Source organism: Phoca vitulina, unplaced genomic scaffold (genome assembly GCF_004348235.1).
Source record: "Phoca vitulina isolate PV1807 unplaced genomic scaffold, GSC_HSeal_1.0 scaffold19, whole genome shotgun sequence".
NCBI classification, from domain to species: Eukaryota; Metazoa; Chordata; class Mammalia; order Carnivora; family Phocidae; genus Phoca; species Phoca vitulina.
Window position 1 is genome coordinate 28,169,498 of NW_022589722.1, and position 20,280 is coordinate 28,189,777.

The window sequence follows — 20,280 nt, forward strand, 5'->3', positions numbered from 1 at the left end:
GGGGCCGGCGGGTGCGCGCGTGCCCACCCGCGTGCGGCGGCGCCGAGGCCTGCGCGCGCCGGGCCGGGGCCGCGGAGACCCCCGCCCAGCGGCCGGGGTCGCGCGGGGTTCCCCTAGGCAGCTGCCCGGCGCCGCGCGTGCGGCTGGCGGCTCGCACAGTGCCATCTTGGCCGGCGGCTCCCGGCCGTCCTGGGAGTGGCCGCGAGCCAACTTTCTGGGGAGTTGGTGGCCCGGAATCTCTCCCTGGGATTTCTGGAGTTCCCTGGAGCCTCCAACGCCAGAATCGCGCCTCTGGCACCCTGGGGAGCCCGCGGGCGAGGGCCTGGCCTCCTCCGGGTAACCTGCTTAGTGGGGCCGGGCAAGGGGGCAGCTCCTGACCGCCAAGCGCCCTCCGGCCCAGCGGGCCTGGTTCCCTTCCCTCCTCCGCCCCTTAGCGCCGCGTGTCCTTGGATGAATGACTTAGGCTCCCTAGATAACAGATAACTTCCTCAGTTTCCTCCGCAATAAAAGCGAGGAGCTGGGAGGCCCAACAACCTCGCATGTAAAATAGATACTCACCGAAAGCCAGTTGCCTTCGCCTGCGGCGGCATTAAAAACGCTGCAACGCCTGGCTGACTGGACCCAGGGTCCAGAATTAATTTGGAGATAAGGTGGAGGATTTGCGGTGCCAAAGCCTCGGGCCGTTCCCAGCCTTCTTTTCCAAACCTCATGTATGTTTTATGGAGCAAAGGAATGGCTTGGCTTTTTTTTTTTTTTTTTAAGAAAATCTCAGTTGTAGAACAACCACTGAGATGTTTGTTCCCTGTGACCCACTGCTATCAAAAGGGAGAAGGCCAGTGGGGGGTAGGATGTGTTGGGAATGTTTGTGATCCTACTTCTGACTCACCCAGAGATCTGGCCAAATACTCTCCCCAGTCTGGGCCTCAGTTTCCCACTGGTATATAAAGGGAAGGAGGAGAGTTTGAACTAGATGCCCCTAATGTTGGCCAACATTGCTGATTCTAAATTAGGGCCCCATCTGCCCTAGATGTTAGGGGAGTATGTGGCTTCCTTTCCTGAAGCAACCCAACTTGAAAGTAAATTGGAATTGGAAGAGTGCTTTGGGCAGCAGGTGGAGGTTGATAGGAACCAGGTGTGGCCTGGGACCCAGATTTCAGTACATTTGAGGTACAGAGCTCCCCTGGGCCTAGCTCTACCCTTTCACCTCTAGCCTCACCTAGCCAGAGACATAAATGATTTACCTTGCCTCGGGCCACCCAAGGAGGGTCCTGGCCGTGGCAACACCTGCCCCCAGTAAAGGGATTCGAGGCAGGGCCTCAGTTGGTTCTGGCACTTCAGGAGGATGTGGTTGGGGAAGGCAGTGATTTCTCCTGGCTCCTGTCCAATTTCACAAAGTAGGGGCTGGCTCCAATGTGGGTCAGGGCTATTCTTGGAGACTTGATTCCCCAACACCTCCTGCATGCCAAGCGGGGTGCCGGGCTCTTCCGGGGCAGAGCTGAAGAGGCTGCTAGGCCCTGCCCTCTGACTGTTCCATTGTTCTGTGAGTTTCATTTTCAAATTCTTTCGCACTAAGACTTTTAAAAGACCAGTGCTGGCTTCTGCTCGGGTCAGGGCTGCAGAAGGAAAAGATGGGGGGACTCCCAGCACAGATGCATGTTTTCTGGACAAACTTGGAAAGATGCAGGGGAGCTTTCTAAGCACTGGGTGTTGGGGGCACCCTCAGTTTCTTGAGAGAACTCATGAAGGGAAGAGCTTTTCCTTTGTCTCCTGCCCCAACCTTCCCTTCCCCTCTTCCTCAGCTCCCTCAGGTCTCAGACAGAGGGACTGAAACATGAAATGGATGGTCACAAACTGTGCAGAGAGCCTCATTCAAAAGGGAAAGAATGCAGATAGAGAACTTGAGTCCAGGCTCTTGTCTGCTCCTGCCTCCCGTCCCGGGACTGGTTCTATAGCCCCCTCTCTCCCAACCCCCTTGAACCCTGCCAGAACATTGCCCAGCCAACCTCTACCTGGAAACTTCCCCAGTCCTAGGGCCAGGCCAGCCTGGACCTCTTCACCCCTGGTGGCCTGTCACTTTTCCTTTCAGTACCATTTGGAAAAAGAACCTGTGGGCATTATGGCCAACAGACAGATACAGGTTACTCTTGGGCTGTGTGGCCTTGGCCAAATCACTTCACCTCTCTGGTTTCCTTAGCCGTAAAAGGGGATAATAAGGTATCATGGGAGCCTAAAGAGATCTGCATGAAGAATTCAGTACAATACCAGGCACATGTTAACAACAGCTACAGTTCCACGATATGGCCACAACAGGACACATGAGCAGACTGAGGCTCATAGAGGGCAAGTTACTGCCCAAGATCCCATAGTGGCCAGAGCTCAACGGGGGAAACTCCTCTTTGATCACATTAGAGTTCCTCTATTGTTCTCTTGTCTCATCTACGAGAATCTTGTTTTTCCTACCACTTTAAGGAAAGGACAGTAGATCTGTTTGGGTTTTTTTCTCTCCTAACCTAGTCTACTGAAAAAATACTTATTGAACTGAATCAGTGGTTTCAATTCCAGAAGCAAAATTAATCCTTTCCCTCCTCCTCCGGCTTTTGGAAACCCCGTGTCACTCCCTTTATTACAAACTCCTCTGCCCTCCTCCAGGCACCTGGGCCACTCCGGGATTACAAATGGAGCCTTCTGCCTCTAGGTCACTGATTCCGCTACCATCTGTCAGCACGGATTGATTGAGGAGACTGGCCTGCTCGGCAGATCAGTGACTTGTGCGAAGTGAGCCGGAATGTCAGTGCCTTTAGCAGCAGGCGGATGGCCTTTCTCTCCCTCTCTGGCTCTCAGGAGCATGTGTACGGCCCTCACCTTTATCCTTCACTGGGTGCCAGCTCTCCTTCCGCTCTGGAGGTGGTTCCTGCTAACTCTAACACACCAGAGGGAGGCCCGGAATGCCCGCTCGCCATCCTCCAGGAGACAGCTTACAAAAGCCTCTGGTTAACAGAGTGAGGAACCCCCCACCACAGCGTCCTGCCGGGCCCCTCCCAGGCCAGGCACAAAGAGCAGGGGAGGCCAGATCCTCTGTGGACATGCCTTCATTCCACACAGAGCACTTAGCTGTGTGCTAGGCCATAAGTCCTGATGGAGGGAGCATAGGGGCTCAGAATAAGTCCTTCTGGGGCAAGGGCAGGGCAGGCTCTAAGGCTAAGGGAATAGGGAAGGCTCCAAACAGAGGGCCAGGGCATATCAACACACATGAGTGTGCATGCAGCCACCTGCTGTTCTCAGGAAGGCTGTGCCCAGCGCACAGACAGGGAAAAGGAGAGATGAGGTTGCAGACGTGGGCAGGGATGGGACCCTACAGGGCCTTGACATGAATTTGTTTCACAGGGTCTCACAGTGACCTCTGCTTAGGAGGTCAACCCTGCCCTCCACCCCAGCCCTCCAGGATCAAAGTCGTGGCTCCCTCCTCAGCTCCCACCGGTCACACGGGGCTATTTGGAACTGTATCTGTCTCTCCCATGGGGCTATGAGTATCTGCAGGGCAGACACATCCCATGCAGGGCAGGGCACCATATCCATAAAAATGATAACATTAGGAATCATGGTACAGCCCAGAAGGATCCAAGCTTACTGGGAACAGGCACTGTGGGTCTGCAACAACCTGATGAGGTTGGTTGGTACTGTATCACTGTTACAAAGAGGCACAGAGAATTTAACCTGTCCCAAGTCACACAGCTTGGAAGAGGCCACACTGGGATTTGAACCCAGGTCTTTAGAGGTTGCACGCTTAACCACCAAGCTTCCCAGCACTCAGTAAACACTGGAAGGATGGATGGATGCAGACAGTTGGTGGGTCCCAAAGTCTGCAGGCAGATCAGGAAAGAGATATGAGAGGGTCTGCAGGGTCAGCACCAGCCTTTCCCCACAAGTGACGTGTTCAAGCCCTGGAGAACGGGCAGCTTGCAAGCAATGGGCTCTCAGGCCCTGCACCCAGAAGACCGTGGCCTGCCCAAGTGGCAACTGTTTTGTGGCAGCTCACTCTTCCCACAGGTGAGCAGAGAGAAAACACTGGAGGAAACACAGCTGAGCAGTTGGAGGGCCCCTGCAGCCTGGCCACAGGGGAGATCACCCCTCGGCCCACTTGGCACTCTTATCCCTAGTGGCTCTACTCTCAGCCCCTGGCACGACGGCCTAGCACAGGCCTCTAAACTAGGGGCCCAGCCTGGTCTCACCCATGTAGGTCCTTCAGCAAATCATCCAATGGTTCTGAGTCTCAATGTCTTCATCTGGGTGGGAGGAGGGGCTGAGTGGCCTGCCTGCCTCCAGGGAGTTGGGTCCCTTACCTGGGCAAACCCCCTTCACTCCCCCAAACAACCTTACGAGGCAGGGATTGTCATCATCATTGTACAGAGCAGGAAAGGGACACACAGACATGCTAAGAGATTTGCCTGAGGTCACACAGCAAACAGCAGAGCTGGAATTTGAACTCAGCTTTCCGGCTCCAGGGCCCCCACTGAGTCCCTTCCAGCGCGACAGAGTTCAAGATGAAATGATCTAGCAACAGCAGTGACACACGCATGTTCTGAGTACTTCCCTGCATTAACTCACTTAATCCTTACAATAGCCCTACGCAACGTGGATGCTGTTACCTTGTTTTGCAGATGAGGAAACAGAGGCACGTAGCAGCTAGGGAGGGGCTGGAACTGACACAGGCAGGTCGGGCCACAGACCCCTGCATCGCCTTATCACATGGTAACAATAGGGAGGTTCTGTTCCATTGGGATTATTTCTGCTTGAAAGCTCGAGACTTTTAGCCCCATCATTGCTGGGCTCCCCAGGAAGGCAGTGCTGCATGCCAAGGCGTGCTGGGAAAGGACTTTGTTCTGTCCTGTTTTGTTGACATGCTCTTCATTTTAAGCCCGAAACCCAAGCTTGCTGCAAAGAATTGAAATGGTGGAGAAAAATGCAGCCGAGACACAGCCACTACTTCCTGAGCCTCCAGTGTTCGCCGTGCTTGGGGCTCTGTGTGTGTCCTCGCATTTAACCTTCACCACCCCCGAACAGCCCCCACTTCACAGCTGAAGCAACCGAAGCCCAGAGTTGCTAACAAGATGCCCAAAGGCACACAGCCGCTAAGCAGTAGATCAGGGACTTGAGAATCCTGGCTCTTCTGACCACGTGAGCTGTGCCCCCCATGGGAGCAAGGAGGTGCGTCTTGCTTGCTGGGCTTGGACAGAAATGCTTCTGCTCATCTGACACGGGCTGGTCCCTCCAAGTCATAATCCCTTGGCCACTGGGAAAGCACCAGGACAGAGGTGTGGGGATGCAAAGCTAAATGCTGCCTTCTGGGTTGGGAAAGCTGAGAAATGTGGACATCGATGCACCCTCTCCCCCCACCGGCCCTGACTCCATCTCTCCCTCCAGTGATTTGGGAATGGCTGCCCGGCCATTGTCTTCTGGAAGGTGATTGTCTTCTGGAAGCGGTCACGTCGGGTGAGGTTCCTCAACTCTGCCCTGCATCTCCCGGCTGGCTGGTGAGGATAACTGACAAGGCACATGTGTGATTCCGGGGGAAAAAGAAAGCAGCAGAGTCGATGGATTATTCAGCTGCCACCCGGTCCTCTTGGCTGTAGCCTCTGTTCCCGGCCCACCCCATCCCTGCGGCAGACTTCGTTACAGTGACCCACAGCCAGCTTCGACCCTCCTGCCGCTGGCTCGGAAGTCTTCCAAGGGGCCCAATTGGCTTCAGAATTCAAGTCGGTTCCCATTCACCTGGAAAGCAAAGCCCATCTGGCCCCAGCTCACTTCTCCAACCTTCTCCCACACGTCTGATTCTGCCTCTTTGCCAAACCAAGCGAGTTGTGTTCCTGCCATGTGCCTGACTGCTCCCCAAAGCAGGAAGCCCCCCCTTCCCTAGAGACTGAAACGATAACCTCTTTCAAGACTCCACCACCTCCACGAAGCCTTACCTTAGTACTCATCATAAATTCATTCCACAAACATTCATTGAGCCCTTGCCATATGCCAGGCGCCGCGTCCAAGGGCCCCTGTTGTCATGGGGCCGTTAGAGAGAACGAGTCATCACATAAACAATCATTTGGTAAAGTTGTGGTGCACACTAGTAAGAAAGCATGCCAGGTGCCCAGAGGGTGTATAATGGGACCCTGGGTACTGGGGATCCAGGACATTTGATTTGAGACCTGCAAGATAGGAAGGGGCCACGTGATGAGGTTGGACGCGAGCTCCAGGCGGCGGGCACAGCGTGGGCAAAAGTCTTGAGGCAGGAGGGAGCAAGTCGTTTTTCAGGAAGGGAAAAAAGGCCAATGCAATTTAAGTGAAATGAGAAACTGGAGAGGCAGCTGGAATCAGACAGTGCAAGCCACAGAAGGCATGGGGACTTTACCCCAAGGCAAAAGGGGGAGCCATCGAAAGATTCTGAACAGAGCAAACAGTCAATATTCATTTGTAAACGATCCAGCCAGCTGCCCTGTGCCTGAGCATCTTCTGAAAAACCCGGACTTCGCATCCAGCCACCCCCGAACCTCAGGACATCCGGTCAGTTGGGTGTGGAGTTTTCAAATCCTTCCTCCTGGACTGAGCTATTGAGGGTAGGACTGACTTCCGGTTCTCCCCCATCATCCCAGCACATACAACCGCTCCAAAAACATTTGTGGAACAAACTAACAGACAGGACAAGACACTTACCAGCATTTCCCCTGGAAGGGGCCAGGCTGCCTGAGGGGCCTTCCACGTTCTCTGGAAATCACAAAATTCAAGGGTTTTAGTGAGGCCACTACTCAGGGAGCCCTTGAGAGCAGAGCCAGCATCCCACCAATGTCAGCCGGCATCCAGCATGACACGGCCCAGGCACCTGCCCGTGACCATCTCGTGGATGACCAGAAACAGAACCGAAAGATCTCGACAAGGTGCTTTTGAGCTCACAAACTACGCTTCACACTAGCAGCCTCACAGAGGGCCCACCCTCGCAGGTGGGAATGGTTCCTGCCCCCTTTCACAGATGAGGAAACGGAGGCCCGGGAAAAGAGGGGTCCCCGGCAAATCGTGCCAAAGCCAAGACTAGAACCTGACAACAATCAGGCTACTTATGGCCCCACAGGGTTAAGAAAGCTCTCCAGAAATTTCTTTTAAAAATGTTTTAAAATGACATATTTCATCAGGATGTCTGTCACGCCAGCAGTGGGAGCCAACACACCAATTCTCGCGGGCTGTTCCCGGCACACGTCAGATCCACACGCTCAGCCCCAGGCCCTGAGGCTGGCAGCTTTGCCCAGAGCACGGGAGGGGCCTGAGTGATGAATCCTTGGCTCCCTGGGCTTGGTGCTGGCACATGGCAGGTGCTCAGTAAACTGACTGAGGGGACTCTGAACTGATCTGAGGGGATAACTAGAGAGAACATTCCTGGAGCTCTCGCGTGGGTGCCGTGCTGCGTGAGTTACCAGCATTAAGTCAGGCTGTCCTCACACAAGCCTACGAGGTGAGTCGGACCATTATCCCCATTTACAGGTATGGAAACTGAGGCTCAACGCAATAAATCATTAGCCTGCAATCACACAGCCAGTGAGGGACAGAGCCAGGATTTGAACCCACACAGAGCCCTTAAGTAACCCCATGCCCTGACTGAGCCAAGGTGAGCAGAAAGGTCCCAGACAGAGGGAAGAACTACCATGCCTTTCTCCGGGCTGGGACCCTGTGGGGCACCCCCTCCCGCACCTGTCATGACCATTATTCCCATCCCCTGTGGGCAAGCAGTGACAACAGGCAGGTAACCACCTTGTCACAGGTTGCACGTTTCTCTAGCCTCTCCCCCCTAGTGGTCTCTAGGCTACCTTTACCTGTCCTACCTCATATGGACTCCTGGCATTATAATCCGCCCCAGCTCATTTTTGGTAGTAGGTGTGATGTGAAAAAGGGGAAGAAGAAGACAGTGCAAGCTTGGGCAAGCTCCCTAAGCTCTTAGGTCCTCAGCTTTCTCATCTGCAGAATGGGGACATAACACCTGCCACAGAGGGCTGTCCACGCAGCTGTTTCATCAGTGATCTTGCACCTAAGGGTTGTTTCCAACATTCTGGGCTCAGGTACCCCATGAGGTGGAATCACTCATCTGGTGAGCAAGCCAGGCTCAGGGAAGTAAGGTGCCCTCAAGCACCCAGCACCCAGCAGAGGATACAGTGGAACAAGGGGTGAGTGGTCTGTCCGACTCCAGGAGAGGGTGTAAATGAACCCCTTGGGTCTTCCCTGGCAACTCACCTGCTCACAGCCAGGTGTGGACCAGATGTCGTTTCCTAGCGCTGTATGCTCACACTCCTAGGGCGCTCCCCTAACATGGTGCATGTCGCATGGTGTTGGGGCCACTACCCTGCCGGATGGATGCTCTCGGCCCCCTACCCCAGGCCAGGTGAGGTGTGTGGGTGGGGGCAGGAGGAGCAGTCGGAAGGATAGGCACTATGGCTGACTGCAGAATAGAAGGGAAGTTAGCACCCTTTCTGGAAAAATCAATGGGCAGATGATGCTGCCAAAGTCACAATTTGCATGGAAGCCATACAAGAAAGCCCAAGAGATGAGAGAATCAAAGCCCCTTATAGTGGGTGGGGCCCTGAGAGGTGAGTGAGCCCAAGTCCCCATCATATAGATGGGGAAACTGAGGCCCCGAGTGGGGCCATGACTTGCTCAAGGCCCCATAGTGTGTTGGTGGCTCTGCCACATATGAGGAGGTCCAGCTGCAGGTGGCTCATTTGCCATGGTGGGTGGGCCCTTTGCTGGTCTTCATGCCTCACACCCCAGCCATCTGATCCTCTCTGGTCTTGCCCACACTACCAAGGGGGTCAGTTTAGCCTCCCCCAGAAAACACCAAATCTCAAGCTCTTCCCTGTAGGCTTTTGGCTTCTGGGATGCCCTACTCCCCATCCCCACACTCCCCTCACATGTTAGGCAGAGTTGGAGAGACCGTATTCAATAAGCGACTACATAGTTATATAATTAGAACAGAGTCCACCTAACTCACAGTAAGTGCTCATAAATGTTAGCTATTATTACCAGGCATGATTATCACCATTTTACAGCTAGGGAAACTGAGGCTCGGAGGGACTGAGTGGCCCACAGGTATGAGGCACTAGAGCCTTCACCCTCCTGGGCTTTTTCTTTAAGCTAACAGTTATTGGGTGCCCTTGGGAGCCAGGCTCTGGGCCGACTGCTTTGTGAGAATTGTCATCCACAATCCTCACCATAGCCCTGTGACTTAGGAACTACGATCACCCCAAGAAACTGCGGCTCAGAGAGGGCAGGCGACTTGCCTGAAGCCACACAGCTGGTACATGGCAGAGCCACAGGTGAGCTCAGGCAGCCTGGCCCCCATCTATAGTGCCATCTCACTTGGGGCAGACTGAAGGGAGTAACCACCCTGGCCTCTTGCAGGAGGAACTCTCACCCAAGTCAGAGACCAGGCATCCGTTCTATTTCCCCAGCAATGTTGGCTCTGACTCAGAGTGGGGCCTGGGCCAGTCCTGGGCCCCAGGGGTCCTGAAACTTCAAATTAAAAGAAGACCCACGCCGGTCCTTAAATTCAAAGATGGGGCCATCTGGGAAGCCCACCCACCACCACAAGACCAGCCTGAAAGGCCTGACTTGGAAGGAGCTAAAATAAACAAGTCTGCCTTTCAGGATCCTAGAGAACGGTGTGACTTTCTAAGACACGAATGCCTCCAGGAAGTCAGGTTTGCTGTGATCAAGACGTCTGTGTAAAACCTGCCCACTCCGTCATCAAGTCAGGTTTCTCCCTTTTTCCAGAACCGGCTCCCACTGCCAAGGGCCCTCTCTTCCCTTAGCCCTCCCTAAGCTTCGGCCACATGAGGTGACCAACCCTTTTACACCTGGAGGCTCTGCCCTTGCTCTTCCCCTGACGGCCCCCCCTCGCTGCCGTAGCCTGGGCAAATTCCTCCTCATTCTTCACGGCCTTCAAATGCCACCTCCTGGAAGCCCCTCTCAATTGTCCTGTAAGAGTTCACAAGAGTACCCCAGGGAGAACATTTTTCACTGGGCCTCTGGGTTGCTGGGACAGCCAAGCTCCCTCAGAGCTACGGCTGCCACTAATTGAACACCTGCTGTGTGCAGGTGCGCACCTGCAGTCTCTTAATCCCCATAAGGAGTCCAGAAGGCAGAGGTTACTGCCCCCAGGGCACTGCCTTTTAAAACCGCAGCTCTGCGAGACCAAGTGACTTGCCCAAGGTCACACAGACAGCGAGTGGCCAGGGAAGACTGCCTCTCAAAACTGTGTCACTCCAGAACTCCTGGGATGCATCAGATTGGGGGCATCCAGAGCGAGAGGGCCTGCTCTGCTCCTCCCATCTCTGCGTGCCAAGAGGGTGCCCGCTCCAAGTGGGCAGGCTCTGTGAACCTGGGCTGGGTGAAGTGAGCTGACTAGCCAGCTGGCCCTCTCGGTGGCCACCCGCCTGTGGCTCTCCGCACCTCGGGCCGGTGGGGGGGTGGGCAGGTCTCGAGCCCGGGCCTGGAGCAGACCCAGCATCTTGGCCTTGGGGAGAATCTAGCCACTCTTCCTTCCTTTCCCATCTGGCAAAGGGAGCTCCATGAGAAGGCCAGGCGGGCAACTCCTCACACAGTCTCTGCAGTGCTCCCTGGCTCCCCTGCGGAGGCTGGCCTATGGGCCCAGGACCTGAAGGAAATTTGAGGGCAGATAAACGAGCCCACCTCCAGTTTCAGAAAGGACATTATTTAGTCACAGGAGGCTCTGCAGCTCGGGGCAGACCTCCCCTTCATAGGCATAGCTTGGTTTGCCCTCACCTGTCAGGCTCCATGGGGAAAAATTCTCTTTGGGTGGGTTTGCCCAAAGGAAATGAGCCTATCACCCCTCTTAGGGTGTCTGGCAGGGTGACTGTTCCTGGTGGCCCACCTTCCTGGGGAATCTGTGGGTCTGGTCTGGACCTGCTCCCCTGCTCCCCTCCTCTGTGCTCAGCTCTGGCCAGGTGCTGGGAACACTGGGAGGATGCCCTAAAAGCCCTTGTACCCAAGGGCCTCACGGTGACCACAGTGTGATCAGCGCTGTGAGGGGGGCGAATGGAGTGGGCACGGCACAGGCTCCAGCCCATCCAAGTGGAGGGCAGGGGGAGGCTTCCTGGAGGAGGTAAACTGAGTCCAGAAGGACTTGACCTGGCAAAAGAGGAGGCAGGGAAGAACCAGCTCCCAGGGAAAGAGGACTAGTACAAGGGCCACAGCCCGAGCAACGCCTGGTGTGTGACAAGCTGGACCCAGCCAGCCACAGCCTTCCCCTGAGCCTCCATCTGAGAAGGGCTCCTGCCTCCACTTCTCAGCTCTGAACTCTCCATCCCTGCCGGGGCCTGAGCTGTGGCCTGGCCCTGGTAAGACCCCACCCTGTGCGTTCTCTGGAGATCTGCTCCAAAGACTGGCCACCTGTGTGCATGGCACTGCACCTGCCTGTGCCCTCTTGTAGCCCAGGACCTTGGGCTATGGTCACTTTCCGGGCCAGGTCAGGCTCAAGCTCCCTGCCCTCCCAGGCCCGTCAGAGGAGTCACGGTTCTGGGACACTTGGTCAACACCGGCTTGGCCACAGAGGCCCTGGCCAGCCTGGCCTTATATCCCTGAAGCCCCATCTGGGCCTAGGTCCCAGACTCTCAGTCTCCAATCACCCTTGGGAAGCAGCTGTGGGCAGAATTAGCCTTCTGAGACCTCAGGCTGCCCAGGCTAAGAGAATGATGGGACTGTGACCCTGGCTGGGGACAGAGACCTAGCAGGGAGGTAGCCAAGATGGGGCAGCGGCTGGGGGTCAGAAGAGCAGCCTGGGCGTCCCGCAGAGTGAGGAGGGGGCTGCCACGCCAGGGAGGAGGGAGGACCAGCTCCTCCCCGCCATGCTGGCCTATCTGTCTCCAGCACTTCACTGTAAAAATAAATGGAAGAAGCACACGCCAGACAGAAAAAAGGGAAGGAAAAAAAAACACCCCCAACCGCCCCACATGCGCTCCCTTGGCGGGTTTGGGCCACGGCCTTGGCCTGGGTTACTTGCTGCTGCTTTTCCCGGGAAGCTGCTGGTGCCAAATTTGCATTTACCACAAACAGAGACAACACAATGTCATAATCCTTCTCCTGTCATTCTCCCCTCTCTTCCTCCTCCCACCTCAGACACACACACGCTAACACAAAATGACGGCTCCCTCGACAGCCTGAAGGAGCAAAGCCCTCGATCTGCCTCTTAATTGTTGGTGTTTCTCTCTGGCCCGCGCTCCGAGCTCCGTGCCCATCGCCCAACTTACAGCAGACCACCCACTGCCCCCTCCTTTGTCCCGAATCGCCGCTGACAAATGGCCTGCTGGAGGTAGAAGAATATGCCTGGAAATAATGGGGGGTGTGGGGGGGAGAGAAGCCAGCCCCTGCGCCCCGCCGCCTCTGCACCCTCGCCGCTGGGGTCCTGGCCGCGGAAGCTGGACTCGAGGGGACAAGGGGCAGGGATGGTGACTCGGCCCCTGGGACTCTGACCCGGGGCCCTGCCCTTCACGCCCCTGCTGCTGCCCGGGGCCACCGCGCTCCTCAAGCAGCCCCCTCCCGCCCCTCCTCTCCCGGCCACCCTCCTGGGCGCTGCTCTGAACATCCCCCGCGCTCCCCCCCTCCATCGCTCTTGATGGCAGTTTCAAAGCTGCAGCCGCCACTCGAGCAGCTGCGGCCTTTGATGGGGACAAGGCAGCGAGGGCGGCCCGGGAGGCCCCTGCCTGCCCTGCCCTGGCCCGGCCTGGCCCTGCCCGCCCCCGCCCGCCCCCCCCCCCAGGAGCCTCGGGCCGGGCCACGCGGCGCGGCGGAGCACCCAGCGGGCACGCCTCGCGCGCCAGAGCAAACTTTCACGACCGGAGGGAGAGCACCGCGCACGCCCGTTACCTTTGCAGCAGCATCCTTCCTGGCACTTGCCCCAGACCCTCCGACAGACCGGCCGGGAGGAGAGCAAGTCCCAAGCCCCAAGCCGAGGCTGGGAAGGAGGGGAGAGGGAAGAGGGAGAAGGAAAAGGAAAGGGGGGCAGTTTCTCGTCTTTCAGCCTCCTCGCGGCTCCTCCTGCCCAAGCCGGCAAGTGAAGTCACAGGGCTGGGGCGGTGACATCAGCTGAGCCTCTGACATCACGGCCCCTGCCGGATCTCACCTCTGCAGGGTGGAGATGGAAGAGCAGCAGGGAGGAGGGGATGGATGGAGGAGGGAGGGGAGCACCGATCCTTCCTTCACCCTCAACTGCGGAGAGCGTGTGCCAGCGCGGTGGGGGGGGGAGGGGGGGGGGGGGGGGGCGGCTTGTCTCTGAAGAATATGTTTTATCTCTATAGATAGGGGCGATTATGTGTCTATTTATAATTGGCCCCAGAGTGAATGGCTTAAAGGGGGAGACCGCCCACCACAGGCGCGAATCACAGCTCTCTGCTCTTCTTGGAGCCACAGGGTAAAGGCCAGCGTGACGGCTCACAGGTCCAGGGACTCATCCCCAACACGTCGGTGAGCACGAAGACCTGGCGAGGCTCAGAGAGGGAAGGGCCTCCCTGAGGCTGCACAGCAGGAAAATGAGCTGATATTTGAGGGGCAGAGGCACAAGGAGGTGGGAAAGGGCTGGTCAGGGCCAGGAACGGAGCCCAGAGCCTGAAGGGCCAGCCCGGCAGCTTTAGGGCTTTTTGAAGACTGCCAGCTGCAGGAATGAGGCTTTGGGTCTGATCATTCAGCCCAGCCATCCCTCCACAAAGGAGGGCTTCAGAAGCAGGGGAGGCAGGGTGGAGTAGTCCCCATCACCCCAAGTCCCATCTAGGTCCGCCCCTCCGGGTATGGCATGCTAGTTCCAACGGGCTGAGCATCAGGCACTCCTACTCCTCTTTTATTCCGTCGCAATGCTTGAGAAGTAGGTACTGAAACCCTACCCGGGTCAAGATGGGGAAACTGAGGCCCAAGAGGTGGTGGGCCAAAACAGGGACCCAGGTGTCCAGTGCCCAGACTCCAGACCTGGCCAGACCCTTGGCCCTATAATGCCCTTGGCCTGAGCCTCCTACTCTATAGCTGCTTGGGCCAAACCCAGCCTGACAGGGTCTCCCTGGTCCTATGCCCACCTCCTTGGAGAAAACCATGGTTGCTGCAGCCTCTGTCCTTAGATGAGAGGCTACATAGCCCACTCCGCTGTGCTCCCTTCAGCCTGAGCCCCTAGCCCAGCCCAGGGCCCCCCTGGGGCCCAGTGTGCCAAACCCTGACAGTACCCTCTTCCTGGCTCCACAGGGGACCTGGGCTGCTGGGCACTGACCGCCCCAAACTTGGCACACACCAACTGAGCTTCTGGGCCTGACGTTCAGTGAGAGCCCACTAAGCACCAGGCTCTGGTTTCTCATTTCATCCTTTCCACGGGCAGGATGTCAGGGTTACAAGGCTTCAGGCCAGGACACAGGGCTGTTCCCACTATCTGGAAAGTACTTCCATTTCTCTCGGGCTTTCCCCAAAGCCCAGAGCTAATGTTCCCAGCTCAGTTCTCAGGACTCCTGCCATGCTTTGCACCGGTCCTTCCCCCCACAACCAAGACCGGACATGGTACAGAATCTACACAGGACACTCAGTAAGCCCTTGGAGGCAAAGGACTCTACTCACAAAAGATGAGCATGCAACTCCAAACACCAGCCAGGAAGCCCAGAACGAACACCTTCCTTCCGTTCCCTAAACCAACCATGCTCTCTCGTGCCTCCAGGCCTTTGCCCATGCTGTTCCCTCTGCCTGGAACACCTTTTCAGCCCAGCCCCATGCCTTCCCTGGTAACATGAGGGTCTCAACTGAGACATCACTTCCTCTGAGAAGCACTTCCTGACCCTCAAGTCCAAGTTAGATGTGGCTTTCCATGTCTCTTTCCCATCACCAGTCCTACTCACAAGTGTCCTGGGGGGCCAGCAAGAAGTGGTAGAAAGGGATGGGGGTTCTGAGGCAGACTGCCAGGTTCCCATCCCAGCTACTGTGTGACCTTGGACAAGTGACTTGACGCCTCCCAATCTGTTTCCTGCTCTGTGAAATGGGGGGAGTAACAGCAGTCCAGGCCCTCACCAGACCCCAGGAGAATGGTTCTTGCTCTTTCACTTGCCTGCCTCCTGAGCTGGGCTGCCAGATCAGCCAAGGACATGGGTCTGTCTTGTCTTCCAACCCCTGGCACAGTGCCTGCATGCAGAAATATGCACGGAGGAACCTGGGCAAGGTTGGTTGAAATGGTAGACTGGAGAATTTTAATTCAGTTAAGCAAGCACCTATATCAGGCCATCTGGTTTTAAATCTTGCCTCCACCACTTCCTTCCTGTGTGATCTTGGGCAAGTTACTTAACTTCTCTGAGCCTTAAATGCCCCACCTGTAAAATGGGGATAAGAATAGACTCTACCTTATAAGGTTGTTGTAAGATTACACGAGAGAAGTGAAGTAAAATGCTTAGAGCAGTGCAGAATCTAAGTGGGAGCCAGCCCTGTGTTAGCTGACATCATTATTACTTTATCTGATCAGGGCCTGCAAGGTATCACAAACGACAGAGAAAAGTTAGAGATGCAGTGGGACAGTGCGAAGAAAGTGGGCTTTAGAGGAACAGAGACTGGGCTCCAACATCATCTCACTGAGCCTCAGTTTCCCACTCTTGAAGCAGGGTAACACTCCTTCGCTGAGGTTTTGAGTGGGTGACTGCAAACAAGGAGTATGAAAGTGCCTCGCACAGGGTCAGGCACTTAGGAGTTAAGCAATACATGTGGGTTCCCTGCGGTCTCCTCAAACCATGGACGTATGTGAACAGTTATTCAGTAACTTTCAAGAACATCCTGACATGGGTGAGGTGTGATCATAAGCCAGGAGCAACAGATGCAGAGAAAAAGCTTAGAAGGAAGGGCAGTTGGGAGGAGACAACAGGAAGGGCTTCCTGGAGGAGGAGGTATGTGAGCCTCCCCGGGAAGGGAAGAGGGAGCAAATGCATGGACAGAAGAGTTGGGGCACCCAATCCCCCAAAAGCAAAGCACATTTCTGAGGCAGCAAATTGCAAGCATGCTTGGGTGGAGGGGGCCCTGTCCCCTCCGCCTGGAAGCAGAGGTTTTTGGTAGCATGATGGCTGAGCTGGAGGGCTCAGCACCAAACCTCTGTGCTGGGCATGCTATTGTCAGGGATAAAGGCCTGTCACACGGAGACCACAACAACCAAGCTGGGAGGGATGCTGGAATTATCTGGCCCAAGCATTCTACACACATGGAAACTGAGGGCCAGAGAGACAGAGGGATTTGTCCAAGGTCACATGGAAGATCAGTGACAGAGCTAAGGCCTATGCTTAGCGTTATAACCCCTGGGTCAGAATTCTTTTAATGATAACAGTGATAACAACCATTAATGCTACTTATGTAGCGCTTCCTGAGGGCACCCCTGTCTTGACTTGTTAGGAGGATGAACTAATTTGAGACCCGCAACTACCCTCTGGTGAGGGACTACCATTACCCCCATTTTAAAGATGAGCACACTGAGGCCCAGAGAATTGAACAGAGTTGTCCCAAGTTATACCCTAATAAAGACCATACCCAGGATTAAACCTCAGGCTCTCTAGCCCCAGAGTCTGGGCTGTTAACCAATATACCCTACTGCTTCTCATCATTACATCCATCCATCCCACCATGCACGCATGCATCCATCTATCCAATCAAGCATGCAAGCATTCGTTCAAGGAGTGCTTATTTGAACTCCTACTGTTCCAGGCACTGAGGAGTTAGCTGTCCATGCATGGCCAACCCCCTGGAGCTCCACCCACCTGTCTGTGACCCCTGTCACCCCGTACTGTGCTAAGCTGCTTCAGAGCTTACTAAAAACCATCCTCCTGAAAAGCCCGGCCTCAAATTTAGCTGCTAAAGACCACAGACCACTCTACTATTGGGAAACCACGAACCAGCCCCCTTTCAAAGGCCATTACGTCGCCTTCTTTGCAAAGGGTGAGTGATGAACGACGATCCAGTAACAATTTCAGGGCAGAATGGTGAGTTGCATGGAGGTCTGAGGCCTCCCTGCCAAAGAAAAAAAAAAAAATCCTGCAAATCAGATCTGGAAATGCTCAGTCCATGAAGCTTGAAGCAAGCAAGCCAAAAGTGCAGTGGTTGAGTTCTGCCACCACAAGAGCTTTCAACAAGCCCAGCCCCCTGGGCACAGAGGAGGCAGCTCAGTCACATGTGCTGGGCAACCTTTCAGATAGCCTTCTGGGCTCCCAGAAGACCCAGACCTTTCCCTGCTCATAGCAGAGCACCTGCTCTGTTCCAGGCCCACTACACTGTTCTACCCCAAAAGGCTGGCATGACTGTGCCATTCCCCAGAGGAGGACACTGAGGCTCAGAGAAAGGAAGACCAGCCCAAGGTCAGCATGGACCCGGTTGATTCCAAAGACTGTGATCCTCTTTCAACAGTGCTACTTTAGGGCAGCCTTGGGCTGGCTCGTTCCTCCATTTCCTCTTCCTTGAAGTGAAGAAATAGGGGAATAAGAGCAGGAGCCCCCTTCCAGCCCTGGCATTCCAGTGCTCCCATCTGACGAGGCTACAAGCCTGGGGCTGAGGACAGAAAGGAGGGCCAGGGCTAGGCAGACGCCACCCAGCCCGAACCACCACCACCTTCATCTCCCCTCCACCAGTACCCTCAGTCTGTAAACAGTCCTAGAACAACAGATCTTAAAATAGGCATCGACTTCAGGGAGATTAGGTCTTTTTTTATGCCCATTCTACAGATGGGCATACCGATTCAGGTCTCTAGGATCAGCACTTTCTCCCTGCCACTGCACCTCCAACACACTCTAGGAGGTTCCAAACATCATCCGCTGTTGCCCAAAGAGCAGAGAGACAAAGCCAGAGGAACCGGGTGGCAGCTGAAATTGGGGTATTAGAATTAATAGTACCCCAAACCTGTATAGCATGGTACCACTTCCTGGCCCTGCAAATGCTCACAGCCTGTTTCCTTCTCCCTAAAACGGGGTTAATACTAGTTATTGTTCTGAGACGGCAGGACAGGGATCACACCTCCCATTTTACAGATGAGGAAACCGAGGCACAGAGAGGTGGCGGGAAGTGCAGTGAGGCCACAATTCGAACATGGGTCCCAACAGAGGAGGCTGAAGGCGAGAAAGGCCTGGGGTGGGCGTCAGGTGGGCTGGGATTCTGAACACACTCTCATCCACTGGCAGTCTGCCGATGGCCACAAATGAGGGGTGATCTGCCCGCCCGGGGGTCCATCAGGGGGCCCGCAGTCTGCCCTGGGCACAGCTGCCGCCCTGGCAGACCCCCAAAGAGCCCCCTGAAGAATCGCTGCACTCGCGAGCTTTTTTCCCATTCCAAACATGCCAGAGCCCCGCGGACCCCGGAGGCTGCTACTTAGCGCCAGATTAATCACACCGAATTCTCCATCCAGATATTGCGTGCAGGCCGAACTCCCACCGCTAATCGCCGTAATATTCTCCTCGGCGTGTGCAGGCGGCCGGGGCGATGTTCCAGGAATATTAATTCTCCACAGCCGGCTCCCTCCCGCCGCACGCATGCGCCCCCTGCACCGCGGCTGCTGCTCGGGGATCGGGGGGCCAGGCCCGGGGGGGAGGGGGGTGCGGGGGGCCAGCAGGAGGCACAGCGCGCGGGCCAAAACCCTCCCTGGGGGCGGGGGCCTGCCTGGTGGGAAACGCAGCCCCAAGGCCCGGCTGGCCTTTTAACATGAGCCACCGCGGGGCTGGAAGTGCCTGCCGGGAGGGTCCTCCTGCTCACCCCATCTCTCCTCCCTGTCCTGCCCCTGAGCCCGCTGCCCCAGGACCTGCGGGAGGTTCAGGGCCCCCAAGAAGCCATACAGCATGGGCCCTCTGCTGCCTTCTCAACACAACAGAGCTTTGAGGAAATGGGCAGCTAGGGACCAGCTAATCCCAGCCAAAAAAAAAAGAAAGAAAAAGAAAAGAAAAGACACACAAAAAGGAATGAAAATCTTTCATCTGCTCAAAATATAAAAACGTGGGTGTTGGAGGGGACTCAGGTAAAGGAAGGCTGGGCTCTGCTATGGGCCTGGCTGGGGCACTGAGGGGGCAGGTCCCTGCGGCTAGCAACTCCTAACCCTATGAGCACAAGTAAGGGACCGCCTTCCTACAATGCGACCATTAGTAAGCGGAACCCAGGGAGCACCAGGGCGGGATGGCTTCTAGTTTCTGGAGGGTCCCTGAGGAGAGAAAGCACCCATCTGTTCCAAGCCCAGAGGTTCTGGCTGAAGCACAGGCTGCTGGGCCTGGGAATGAGACACTGGCCTGTCCTCGGGGAGCTCCCAGTAAGCCCACAACTCAACGTAGATGCCAGCCTCCCTGAGCACAGGCCCCAGAAGCAAAGCTACGGCTTACTCGGACCCTGAGGCCCCTAGAACAGCGCTGGGAAGAGGCGCATCTTCAAGGGCTTTGCAAAGTACCCCCTCTCGCTTTAGCTCAGCCCAGACATGGGAGGCACCTTTAACACGCCGTTTACAAATAAGGAAATTGAGGCACAGAGAAGCGAAGGAAAGGGCCCAGCAGATGAGTCCCCAGGCTGTCAGAATTCGAAGCCAGTACTCTCCCCTCTCCACCGCACAGCCTGACTCCATGCCCCGTCCCTCCCCTCTCTGGGGCTCCATCTCTTCTTCTCTGAAATGAACTTTAAGGTCCTTCTTGCTCCCACATCCTGTCCAACAGGCAAAAGCATTTATTAAGCACCTACTGTATGCCAAGCCCAGGGTTCCAGAAATGCATAAGGTTGCTGAAGGAGCTCACAGTTTGCTGGGAGGAAAGATAAATAAACCAATGACCACAGTCCACTCTGAGCCCCAGGGCAAGGGGCCTTCCTCCATGGCCTTGGGAGATGGGAAGGGCTTCCTGGAGAAGGCAGGCATTGAGAAGTGGAGAGGAACGGGGATCTTTACACTGGAGTCTGGACTAGAGTGGACAGATGGGGCCAAAAGCAGTTTTTGCAAGCGGTGCAGTGAAGGCGGCTTCCACCGGAAGGGCATGACTGACAGTGGGATGGTGTTCTGGGCGGGGTAGGGCTGGATGCGGATCCAGGTAGGCTGGGCTGTCTGGGCTGGCCCAAACCAGGCAAAGGCAGGGCCCTCAGGCCAAGGGACATTGAAGAGGGGGGCCTCTTGAACCCAGGTCTCCTGACTCCTGGTCCAGTGCTCTGGGAGGCAGAAACTGTAAGAACACCCCCAAAAAAGAGGGTCCAGCCTAACAAAGTGAGCACAAGGGGGCCGCATGAGGGGCTGGG

General features: G+C 55.9%; 1 protein-coding gene across 1 annotated transcript in view; it reads right to left on the reverse strand.

The window, feature by feature from the left end:
- Positions 1-20,280, reverse strand: part of TCF20 (transcription factor 20) — a 147,973-nt gene that overhangs the window by 103,302 nt on the left and 24,391 nt on the right. Inside the window, 1 exon segment of the mRNA XM_032416798.1 lies at positions 6,703-6,753. Within this exon segment, the coding sequence (XP_032272689.1) occupies positions 6,703-6,708 (6 nt within the window). The 5' untranslated portion in view covers positions 6,709-6,753.